Here is a 13,347-nt window from a genome sequence, read left to right as displayed (position 1 = left end):
TCAGACCTGCCTCCATTCTGATACATTATTGGGAGTAGCGTCATGTTTGTAGCACACTCCAAGATCATTTCATGATGCTATGTGCTATTTATATCAATTTAGCTATTAGAGATGTAATATTTGTCATCTTTGCCAATATAACAACAGAAATCAGGTTCAACAGAGCTAGGCTCCTATGGACTTGTAAGGAGCTGCAGATGCCTGGTCTGACATCATAGGGCGGGGGTCGGCAACCCGCGGCTCTGGAACCGCATGCGGCTCTTTAGCGCTGCCCCAGTGGCTCTTTGGAGCTTTTTCAAAAATATATGAAAATTGGAAAAAGATGAAGGGAAAAAAACATATTTTTTGTTTTAATATGGTTTCTGTAGGAGGAAAAACATGACACAAATCTCCCTAATTGTTATAAAGCACACTGTTTATATTAAACATGATTCACTGAGTTGAGTATTTGGCGAGCGCCGTTTTGTCCTACTAATTTTAGCAGTCCTTGAACTCACCGAAGTTTGTTTACATGTATAACTTTTTCCGACTTTCTAAGACGTGTTTTATGCCACTTGTTTTTCTGTCTCATTTTGTCCACCAAACTTTTAACGTTGTGCATGAAAGCAAAAAGGTGAGTTTTGTCGATGTTATTGACTTGTTTGGAGTGCTAATCAGACATATTTGGTCACTGCATGACTGCAAGCTAATCAATGCTAACATGCTATCTAGGCTAGCTGTAGTACATATTGCATCATTATGCCTCATTTGTAGGTACTGTATATTTGAGCTCATTTAGTTTAATTTTAAGTCCTCATAATTCAATTGATATATCATGACACACTATCTGTATGTAATATGGCTTTTATTTTTTTGCCGATCCAGACTGATTTGTTTTTGTATTTTTGGTCCAATATGGCGCTTTCAACATTTTGGGTTGCCGACCCCTGAGAAACTTATTACGTTTGTCCACACTAAAAGGACGTATGACCAACAGTCACATTAGAGGGCGTGCATCCATACTTAGATTTCACATGTCCGTGTGAAAACAGAAAAAAAACAGATTATTTGAGAGAACAGACTAATTCATTGAATGGAAACGTAGTGACTGTGACACTCACTTGAGCGGCTGAAAACGAGAATCCTGCATTACAGCACCGGGGGTTAAACCAAAGGCATATGGGTTTCCCAGGAGGTGAGCAGGAACTGAAGGACCGCCTTTTTCCTGGGGGAGGGTCCCCTCTGCACCCAGGCGTTCCCTGCTGGCCCCACGAGGCCCTGAATCAGCCTGAAAGACAAATACAGCGAGAGAGTCTTAGTCATTGTTCGGGCGGACATGTGACCGACACGCTTGTCAGTAATCATGACGCCCATTCTTTGAGGGGGGAAAGAGTTCTGTTAATGATTTAGCAGCCTTTCTCACAGTCTCTCCCCATACCTAAGGCACTGCTATCCACACTCTCACATGCAGTAGCTCCAAACAACTCCAATTCTCTGAGGAATTGTGCTGCTGAATGAAAGAGTAGAACACAATGTCTTTAAGGATGAGATGCCATTCTCATGATCAATGTGGAAGTGGCAATGTACAGAACCAGCACATGAACAGGAACAATAACTTTTATCTGAGTGTGGAAAGCTTTCACACTAGAACATCCAGACAGAAGGCAACATCCAAAGACAAACATCCCTGCCTGTGTTTCTTGTCAGTCCCACATTTCTGTCACCTCCCTCTCTCCCTTTGGCAGCACGCTTGGACTCACTTAACCAATCCCACAACACAAACACACACTGGCAGGCGAACACACACACATTATTTCAGAGCTACAAAGACATCCTGCTGTGGGAGTGCTTTTTCTGAAAGCTTTGGTTTTCTCCCTGCCAACAAATGCAGTTGCAGAACAGAGACTATTGCAACCTTTGCAAGTTGACTATGGAAGTGTTTGTGGTGGCTGTAAGTCGGGGAGGAACTATCTGCCACACAATGAGACTAACGCAAGAACAAGGAGGCAGGAGAGAAATGGTAATGAGGGCAAGAAAAAGCAGCTCTTGCCCCGACTAAATTAACCTCTGGTCTGGGCAGGATTAGAGGGAAACCTTGCAGGTGATTTGGCCTTAGTGCTACTGATAATACAAATCCCATTTAGTGAGACATTAGCCATCCTGTTTTTGCAACCAGTGACCCACGCTGACACCAAAACCAAACTTTACAATTAAATGTTTAGAATCCCCCCTTTTTAAAATCCGTACCGTGTTTATGTTTAACTAGCTGATTGTTTCCTAGAAGTCTGGTGGTATAGCAAGGAAGTAGTCACTCATATACATGAAGTGAGCATGTTTCTAGTCAAGTTCCCCACAAAACACTTAAGACACATATTCGGTAATTTTGTAGGCACCGACCAAACTTCGTTGGTACTGCCAGGTATCGATTCACGTAAGATCCAACGGTGCCATATATCCCTGCCTTTATTGCACGTGACATCACTTGGCGGGTAAACAAGCACTGACACAGCACTCGTAGCGGACTCAATTGGACCGCCTCTAGATATGCTGCAATTTTCCATGCCAACAAAGCAAGTATGCCTGATAGAAAACATTTGAATGTACAGTAGGCTCTAACTTTCAAAAAGCACTATCTTGATGCTATTTTGCATTTGATTTGCCAAAGACGTTAGCATTAGAGATCTTACACGATTTCAACACCTTCAATTTCGGTAAAGAAATACACAACTAAGATGCACTTTACAATCAAACAGCTGACGTATAACAAGTACAATATTTACATTATAAATATTTATAGGACAAAGGAAGGAATTAGATTACACTTAATGGCAAATACAGTTCTCCCTGGCTAGGCAACACACCATAGCCTACACACTACTCCATTCTAACGTCTTGGAATTGCAACTTCATGCAATGTCTGCTAAATCATTGTCTCTTAACCTTTTTGACCTCAGGGCCCAACTTCTCCATTACAGAGGGATGAAGGGTCTACTCAAATATTAATACTGAATTGGTCATCTTACTCTTGATTTCAATTGTATTCAATAATCATATCTAACCTACTTAGTGTTTAACAGGTTAACTACCTTGGTAAATGATTTGAAACTATGTGTTAATCGCAATGACTTTTATCAAGGTTTAGGTCAGGCTGATTCCAAAAATAAATACTAATCAAATATACTGCAAAAGAGGGGACTCATAAAAACTAATAAACAATATATTTACATACAATTACGCACTGCTAAATTAAATACAGTCCAAATAAATTAATAACGATATATGTAGCTGGAATAAGCTCCAGCACACCCTGCGACCCCGTAAGGGACAAGCGGTAGAAGATGGATGGATATATTTTTGTTAAATAAAAATGTAACCATTTAGTCATATTTTTTGCGCTAAGAAAACTTTTCTCTGACTTTAGCTCCAGTCTTCTTCGATTTGTTGTTGGTAGAAAAGTGTATTGCAGCTAAGTACTGCTGTGGCCCATACGGACCACAACTGAGAAACACAAATGTTTTGGCAGCCCTCTAAGACACGCCCACTCTATTATGGCTCAAAGATGGGCCCGAAGATTAAGAAACACAGTACTAAACACTACTTGCAAATGATACAAAGAAGTGTAAGAAAATAGGATAATACGACTGGACGTTATAGTTATTATTATCAGGTCTGTTAAATTAACTTCAACTTCAACTGCATTCCGAGGGAGATGGGGGACATTGAGTCCGAATGGGCGTGTTCCGTACCTCCATTGCTGCTGCTGCCAATCAGAGCTGTGGTCGCAGGGCAATTGGTGCCTCTCATGGCAGCAACCGCCTAACCCGATGGTGGACACAAGGTGTGAAAGGGGGCCGTCAAGCTGAAGAAAGAGTCCTACCGAGCATGCCTCGCTTGTGGAACTCCCGAAGCAGCTAACAGGCACCAACAAGCCAAGTGAGCCGCTGCCTCAGCGAAGGCGGAAGCAAAAACTCGAGCATGGTAGGAGTTCGGTGGCAAGATTTTATGTCCGCCTCAAAGAGATTCGGGCAAACCATCCGACGCCTCAGGAGGAAGAAGCAGTGCCCTGTTCACACTGTATATAGTGGGGGCAGAAACCTACTGACCACTACTAGGGATATCGTTAGGCAGTGGAAAGAATACTTTGAGGATCTCCTTAATCCTACAGACACACCTTCCGTAGAAGAAGCAGAGTCTAAGGTCACAAACACGGACATGTCCATCACTGGAGCCGAAGTTGCTGAAGTAATCAAAAAACTGCTCAGTGGCAAGGCCACAGGAGAGGACGGGATTCCCCTCAAGGCTCTGGATGTTGTGGGACTGATGTGGCTAACACATCTCTTCAACATAGCGTGGAAGTCTAAGGCGTATTATACCTCTGGAATGGCAGACTCGCTAGGGTACTGGAGTGGGCATGGGAGTTTGCTCAACAAGTCCACATGTGTTTTGTGGATTTGGAAAAGGCCTTCGATCGTGTCCCTCGCGGTGTCCTGTGGGGGGTTTTCCAGGAGTACAAGGTCCAGGGTCCTTTGCTACGGACCATACGTCCCTGTACAAGCGGAGCAGGAATCTGGTTCGCATTGCCGGTAATAAGTCAGACATGTTCCCAGTGGATGTTGGACTCTGCAAGGACTGCCCTTTGTCACCGGTCTTGTTCATTATCTTTATGGACAGAATTTGTATGCGCAGTCAGGGTGTGGAGGGTTTCCAGTTTGGTGGCCAGAGGATCACATGCCTGCATTTTGAAGATGGTGTGGTCCTGTTGGCTTCATCAGGCTGGTACCTTCAGCGTTCACTGGGGCGGTTCGCAGTCGAATGTGAAGCTATTGGGATGAGGATCAGCACTTCCAAATCTGAGGCCATGTTTCTCAGTCAGAAATGGGTGGGCTGCACCCCTCGGGTCGGGTGTGAAGTTCTGCCTCAAGCGGATGAGTACAAGTATCTCGGGGTCTTATACACGAGTAAGGAAAAAAATAAAACGCATGATTGACAGATTAGTGCGGCGTCTGTCGTGATGCAGTCACTGCACCGGTCTGCTGAGGTGAAGAAGGAGGTGAGCCAGAAGGCGAAGCTCTCGATTTACAGGTCAGTCTACGTTCCAGCCCTCACCTATGGTAATGAACTTTGGGCAATAACCGAAAGGAAAAGGTCGCGAATACAAGCGGCAGAAATGACTTTCCTCCGCAGGATGTCTGGGATCACCCTCAGAGATAGGGTGAGGAGCTCGGTCATCCGGGAGAGACTCAGAGTAGAGCCACTTCTCCTACACGTCGAGAGGAGCCAGCCGAGATGGCTTGGGCATCTACTACGGATGCCTCCTGGACGCGTCCCTGGTGAGGTGTTTCTGGCATGTCCAAGAAACCTCGGGGCAGAAATAGGAAACATTGGAGGGACTATGTCTTACAGCTGGCCTGGGAATGCCTCGGTATCGCCCCTGTAGAACTAGAGGAGGTGGCCTGGGACAGGGAAGTCTGGGCATCTCTGCTTAGACTGCTGCCCCCACGACCTGGACTCGGATAAACGGAAAAAAAATTAATGGATGGATGTTAAATCATATATAGTACAGTTAAGAGTCGATCATTAAACAAATTAACATTTATTAACACAAGAACACACACAGAAGTACCAAAAAATGGTCCTGTTGAGTACCGGTATCAATAATCAAGTACCAGAAATTGGCAACCTATTGTTTCAAATGTCGCAAGTACCCTTTCCTAAAATTTATATGACACATTTTTTTCTTTAGGGCGGCTGAATGTAAAGATTCATGCTATATGTTTCAATAGCTTAAAAACATAGTCACTACAATAGCTTTAAAACATAATCACAGTCTTGTAAGATGTATTTATTTGATGAATTATGATTATTGGTTCTATTAAATGAAAAGTGGGTAAAACCTGTGTTCAATATTCGGCATTTCACACCGAGCATGGTGTCTGACAGGGCCATGCTTTTCATAGTGATGGCTGCGATTCAATAACTGCTGGTTGGTGCAATGCCCAGATGCTGATTACCACGAGAATCAACTGTTTCTTTCCACCCAATTTCACAGCAATCCCGTCATAAGAAGATGTAACAACACAGCCAACATGACAACAAAGCACGGTGCTGCTGCTATCTTGCGATTGCCTTTCCGCTCTCACTGCAAGTCCTTGATATGTTTCAACTGATTAACAAAAGATCCAGTTCTGAGAACATTATCGCTCTACTGTTTGTTCATGCAAAACTATGTACAAATACGCATAAGAGCATTAAACAATAAATGCATGTATAATACAAAGGCTGCAGTCTTCATTAGAAATATGCACTTCATTCATTTGGTAGTGGCAGCCTACGCTTTAACCTTTTTCCTTTTCTTTAACAGCAGCTTAGCATACACACGCCACTGCTCACAAACACAAATGCAGAGCCTTGAAGACAGCATGCATTTACAGCCATCTTCCTAGAAGAGAGTGAGGCCCCGTAACCTCCACCGAGGCTGTGAGACCCCGCACATTGTAGAGTGCTCGTTTACGCCTCTCAGATTGAGCCGTGACTTCAAATTGCCAATTAAAAAGCAATTACGGGCCACAGCGGGAGCTGAATCCTGCAGTCATTAAAGCTAAATGCCAACGCACCAAACCCTTATGCCGTCACTGCCTTGGCCATTATCCCCTCTATGAAAGACTGCCTCATCTCAGCCGGGGAGAGAAAACAGAACACAAAACGGGGCTCATATTGTATGTAACATAGCGGCAAACAAGCTTTTAGAAGATCCTGCAAAGAAGGTGAAAGATAAGACCGCTGCAAACATGCTTTCTTGGTATTCAGTGACCACCATGGCCTTGTGGCTCTCTGTAACCACAGGGGTCTTTGTGCTCACTGAAGTGAGCATCACATACAGACAATGCTATGACGCCATCTTTTTCATCTTGTACTCGGCCACCCTTGTTCTACAACCCGACTTTCAGTCCCTTGTCGTCCCTCAACCTCTTCCACAAAGCTGCTGCTGGAGGCCAACATATTTTTTCAATTGTAGCAGGAGCACACAAACATAGGCTCATAAACATACAAACTAACAAAGAATTATTTACACAAGGTACAAACTCCATTTCCATGTGATTTGGGAAATTGTGTTAGATGTAAATATAAACGGAATACAATGATTTGAAAATCTTTTTCAACCCATATTCAATTGAATGCACTACAAAGATAAGATATTTGATGTTGAAACTCATAAACGTAATTTTTTTTTTGCAAATAATAATTAATTTGGAATTTCATGGCTGCAACACGTGCCAAAGTAGTTGGGAAAGGGCATGTTCACCACTGTGTTACATCACCTTTTCTTTTGACAACACTCAATAAACGTTTGGGAACTGAGGAAACTAATTGTTGAAGCTTTGAAAATGAAATTCTTTCCCATTCTTGTTTTATGTAGAGCTTCAGTTGTTCAACAGTCCGGGGTCTCTGCTGTCGTATTTTACGCTTTATAATGCGCCACACATTTTTGATGGGAGACAGGTCTGGACTGCAGGCGGGCTATGAAAGTACCCGCACTCTTTTACGACAAAGCCAAGCTGTTGTAACACGTGGCTTGGCATTGTCTTGCTAAAATAAACAGGGACGTCCATGATAACGTTGCTTTGTTGACAAAATATGTTGTTCCAAAACCTGTGTGGACCATTCAGCATTAATGGTGCCTTCTCAGATGTGTAACTTATCCATTCCTTGGGCACTAATACACCCCCATACCATCACAGATGCTGGCTTCCAAACTTTGCGCCTATAACAGGGGTCGGAAATCCACGGCTCCGGAGGCGCATGCGGTTCTTTGGCCACTCTGATGTGGCTCAGCTGCACATGGATCAGCTGCATAATCGCCGATCCCCCCGATTGTTTCGGGAGGTTTCCGGATTTTGGTGCCTCTCCCGGACATCACCGGGGGTTAACATTCTCCGAATTTCACTCGGACTACAATATTGAGGGCGTGCCGTGATGGCTTTACTTTTAGCGCCCGCCTTTACACCATGCTATCTGCGTGCCGGCCGGACGCACGCATCTCGCTGCTTCTACCGTCAGACGTACGAGATTGCAAGGCATATAGTCAACAGCCATACAGGTTACACTGAAAGTTGTGATATAAACAACTTTTACACTCTTATTAATATGCGCCACACTGTGAACCCACACCAAACAAGAATGACAAACACATTTCGGGAGAAAATCCTCACAGTGACACAACATAAACGCAACATAATTACCCAGAATCCCATGCATCCATGACTATTCCAGGCTATATTATACAACCCCGCGGCCCCAAACCCGCCCACTTCAAACGACGCAGGGGGGGTCTTGGTGCTATCGGGGTGTAAAATATAGCCTGGAATAGTCATGGATGCATGGGATTCTGGGTAATGGTTATGTTGCGTTTATGTTGTGTTACTGTGAGGATGTTCTCCCAAAATGTGTTTGTCATTCTTGTTTGGTGTGGGTTCACAGTGTGGCACACATTAGTAAGAGTGTTAAAGTTGTTGATATCACAACCGTCAGTGTAACCTGTATGGCTGTTGACTATATGCCTTGCAGTCGTGTACGTGCGTCAGCGGAAGCCACGTACAACATGTTACTGCCTGGCAAGCTTTTTGTACATGCTGTGGATGGCGTTAAAGGCAATGGCTTCATAGCATGCCCTTATTATTGTTATCTGGGTGACCACCAGTAGATATTAGCGAGAATAGTTGCGGCTCCCATTAACTTCTTTATTTTGTGAAACGGGTCGAAATGGCTCTTGAGTGGTAAAGAATGCTGACCCCTGGCCTATAACAATCCGGATGGTTATTTTCCTCTTTGTTCGGGAGGACACCACATCCACAGTTTCCAAATATAATTTGAAATTTGGACTCTTCAGACCACAGAACACTTTTCCACTTTGCATCAGTGCATCTTAGATGATCTCGGGCCCAGCGAAGCCGGCGGTGTTTCTGGGTATTGTTGATAATTGTGTTCTGCTTTGCATAGTAGAGTTTTAACTTGCACTTACAGATGTAGTGACCAACTGTAGTTACTGACAGTGGTTTTATGAAGTGTTCCTGAGCCCATGTGGTGATATCTTTTACACACTAATGTCGGTTTTGATGCAGTACCACCTGAGGGATCTAAGGTGCGTAATATCATCGCTTTTGTGCAGTTTTTTCTCCAGATTCTCTGAACCTTTTGATGATTTTACGGACCGTAGATGGTAAAATCCCCAAATTTCTTGCAATAGCTCGTTGAGAAATGTTGTTCTAAAGCTGTTCGACAAATTTCTCACGCATTTGTTCACAAAGTGGTGACCTTTGCCCCATCCTTGTTTGTGAATTACTTAGCATTTCATGGAAGCTGCTTTTATACCCAATCATGGCACCCACCTGTTCCCAATTAGCCTGCCTACTTGTGGGATGTTCCAAATAAGTGTTTGATGAGCATTCCTCAACTTTATCAGTATTTATTGCCACCTTTCCCAACTTCTTTGTCACGTGTTGCTGGCATCAAAATCTAAAGTTAATGATTATTCGCAAAAAAAAAATGTTTTATCAGTTTGAACATCAAATACGTTGTCTTTGTAGCATATTCAACTGAATATGGGTTGAAAATTATTTGCAAATCATTGTATTCCGTTCATATTTACATCTAACACAATTTCCCAACTCAAATGGAAACGGGGTTTGTAAAAGTATTTTTGACTAAATTTTGACAGAAATGTTGACAGCCATGAACAGCAGTTCTCAAGGATGACGTCCGCACCGCAAAGTGTCACAGTACGGCCATTCCTCGCTGGTAAGCAAGGCAGCACAAGAAGTGGAGGACATTTTCCTTTACGTTTGAGTGACAAAGACTTGATCCACTGCACAACTGCAATACAGTAAATGGATCATTTGAATTTGGACTTCATAATAATACATTGGACAAACTGTCATCTAGTGCAAGGGTGTCACGTTCAGCCCGTAGGCCAAAACTGTGTCCTGCTATGGGTTCATCCGACCTGCTGGATTGATTTCGAAAGTAAAGAAAATACATGTTTACTATGCTATACCTAAATCATCCACTCGGAGTGTACTGTGTAAGAGGAGAGGCATGCACTGATGTAATTAGAGTTTACAAAGAGGCACAACTTTGGCACACAAGACATTTTTTTTCTTTTGCAATTCAAGATGTAAGCTTGATTAGTTTCAACCCACCTACACACCCGTACTAGCCAAAATGTCTCTGTCAAAAAGAATAAAAGTGCATAATGTGAGTAAAGTTTTCCCCAAAAAATTAACCACTTCCTATTCATTCAGTAATGAATCTTAAGCCTGTGTGCTCAGTGTGTAAACATCAAGTGTCTGCTCAAGGAATATAACATCTTGAACGTCACTTGTCAAGGCAAAAAAGTATGACACTTGACAAGCACAAATAAAACAAGAGAAAATTAATTATCTGTTTGTTACTATATTTTTAGTTCCAAATACTTTTGATTCGAATTATTTTTTTTGTATTTGTGAAAAAACTTGTCTAGAGAAATCTGAGGTCATTCATGATAAAATTTGTGAATGGATATTTAAATAAATATAAAGATGTTCTTATGTACTTTTACTTCTTTGCAGGAAAACAAAGGTAACATTGACATTGTCATTTATGGGTAATTATAATTAGAGGACTGGCCCATTTAACATTTAATTTGTGTATATGTGGCCCCAGAACCAAAAGAAGTATGAAAACACCTAATGTAGTGTACACATCTATAACCTGTATTTAATATTTATCATTGAACTATATACAATATTTCAATATATCACAATACTGAGAGGAGCCAGTTGAGGTGTATAGGGCATCTGATCAGGATCAGATGCTCTCCCCCCGCACGTGTTTATGGCACGTCTGGTCAGTAGGAGGCCACGGGAAAGACCCAAGACACGTTGGAGAGTCTATGTCTAACAGTTGGCCTGGGAATGCTTTGCGATCCCCCAAGAGAAGCTGGAGAAAGTGGCTGGTGAAAATGAAGTCCGGGATTCTCTACTTAGGCTGCTGCACCCGCAACCCAACCTCAGATAAGCAGAAGAAGATGGATGGATGAATTTATTGTATTGTGACTCAAGTATTGTGATATATATTGTATTGGGAAGTCCTTGTCAATACCCAGTACTAATTCCATTTCCGGCTGACCTTTAAACTCTGCAAGTGTTGTCAAAATCCAAAGCTGGAATGCACCCCGCATATTTCAGGCTACACAACCTCTTTAACAGCCCTTTGCTACAACTAACAACTACCCTCTTGAGGTGCTATTGTTTACATTTTAACCAATACTAGTACCAAATCGGTGCGTTTAAAATGGTGTCAGCGCTTAAACGGTGCCGAAACTATCCATCCATCCATCCATTTTCTACCGCTCATTCCCTTTCTCAGCTACAATCCGGCGGAAGGCGGGGTACACCCTGGACAAGTCGCCAAATCATCGCAGGGCCAACACAGATAGACAGACAACATTTATACTCACATTTAGTGTTGCCAATCAACCTATCCCCAGGTGCATGTCTTTGGAAGTGGGAGGAAGCCGAAGTACCCGGAGGGAACCCACGCATTCACGGGGAGAACATGCAAACTCCACACAGAAAGATCCCTAGCCTGGATTTGAACCCAGGACTGCAGGACCTTCGTATTGTGAGGCAGACGCACTAACCCCTCTTCCACCGTGAAGCCGTGCCGAAACTAGTACTTACAAAATTAAAAACTTACAATTTTGTGCCTTTACAGTATATATTTTTGACATCATTTTGTGATATTTAAGTTGAATGGGACATAGTTAAAATACTTCAATAAAATAAATACAAGTAATAATACATTCAAAAATAAGAAATACAATCAACAAACATGACTTGATTGTGTTCTAATTTTGATTGTAACGATTTCGGGGTTGCTCGCCATGACCATGATTGGGGAACAATGAGGAAGTGTTGCTGTGGCTAGCTCTGAAAAACAACCGCTGTTGGACCTTAGGGCTACTGTTGGCATGTTCAAGTCGTCAATAAAGTTCAAAAAGAGCATTAGACTGTGCCTACTTACAAAACATTTCTTGCAAAATATTACCATCAAGCGTTTGTTGCAGGTGGTTGAGACTACATCCATCTAACATCCGATAGGTACTTCTTTATTCAATCTTGTTACTACCGTTTATGTCGCCACAAGTGCCATTTTAGAACCGAATTCCAGTACCCATCTCCATGCCCATTCAGAGCTGTCAGAGTGTCTTGGCCGGTTTGCGCATGGTGCCAAGTCCTGTCCATAACCGTGCAGTTGGCCTCCACCATTAGCCCTGAGCTGAGATAAGAAGGCTTAAAGCAAGACCATAATCCATAATCCACTCCTTATCAAAGCAAGCAGCTCTCCCTTCCTCGCTCTTTCTTACGCCCTACTACATAACAGCGACTGGGTGTCAGGACTTATGAGGTGGAGGATGCACTTGACTGCGTGGGTGAGGAAGGTGGGATTAGATGTGTGGTTGGAGGCTAAAGGCGGTGGACTTGGGAGCGGCTGCTGCAAGGGCAAGAGGGTTAAGTAGGGGGAGGCGCGGGGGCACAGATGTTAGCTGCCGTTGCGGCTGTCACCTCGATGTCCCGGTGGCAGCTGGCATTGTTTAAGGCATGGAGCCAAAGGGGGGTGAGGGGAGAATGGTGGCGTGAGGGAGGGTGGGGAATGATGTTCATTGTCCTGTGAGCTATGCAACATGTACAGTACATATGTCAAATATACTGAGTAACAGGTCAGCGACAAAGTCCATTAATCTCTCATGAGCCTGTCTGTGTGCACGCTAACTGGCAAGCTGAAGAGTGAACTTTGCAGCTTAGATGTCACACAAGAGGAGGAAGGGCATACACAAGCATTGAAAAATAACAGCTATTAGAAAGGGTCGATGTTTTTTTTTTACCTGCCGTCCCTCGCTCCTCCAGAGGCCGTTGCTAGTCTTGGTTGGCGCAATGGTGACAACAGGCGGAGTGTTTGGCACGCTGTGGCCTGCTGGGGGAACCAGAACAGGCCCTGGACCGAGAGGACCCCTCTTGGGCGTACTGACTGGAGAGCTGTGATTGGTCGCTGGCGATGACACTGGGGAGGATTCACTGCTGATGGAGGAGGCGGCTGGGGAACGACAAGGGCAGGTAAATGAGTACGATACATAAAGTGATAAAGCAAGGATGATGTTACCCTGTGCTTTACACTACTATTAAAAGGAGGACTGAAAGGTAAAGAACAAACCCCATTTCCATTTGAGTTGGGAAATTGTGTTAGATGTAAATATAAACAGAATACAATGATGTGCAAATCATTTTTCAACCCATATTCAGTTGAATATGCTACAAAGACAACATATTTGAT

At 43.3% G+C, this 13,347-nt stretch overlaps 1 protein-coding gene across 3 annotated transcripts in view; it reads right to left on the bottom strand.

Annotated features, from left to right (window-relative positions):
* The window catches only part of gse1b (Gse1 coiled-coil protein b), a 459,629-nt gene that overhangs the window by 26,048 nt on the left and 420,234 nt on the right, over positions 1–13,347 (bottom strand). For all 3 annotated transcript variants that reach the window (XM_061880969.1, XM_061880979.1, XM_061880960.1), the window contains exons 4-5: positions 12,902–13,110; positions 1,101–1,267 (exon numbers count right to left, since the gene is read on the bottom strand). In XM_061880969.1, the coding sequence (XP_061736953.1) occupies positions 1,101–1,267; positions 12,902–13,110 (376 nt within the window). The remainder of the gene's footprint in view (positions 1–1,100; positions 1,268–12,901; positions 13,111–13,347) is intronic.

The sequence above is a fragment of the Nerophis ophidion genome, linkage group LG02, assembly GCF_033978795.1.
Source record: "Nerophis ophidion isolate RoL-2023_Sa linkage group LG02, RoL_Noph_v1.0, whole genome shotgun sequence".
Lineage (NCBI taxonomy): Eukaryota > Metazoa > Chordata > Actinopteri > Syngnathiformes > Syngnathidae > Nerophis > Nerophis ophidion.
Note: the sequence above shows the minus strand (reverse complement) of the source record. Positions and strands in the feature narration are given on the sequence as shown.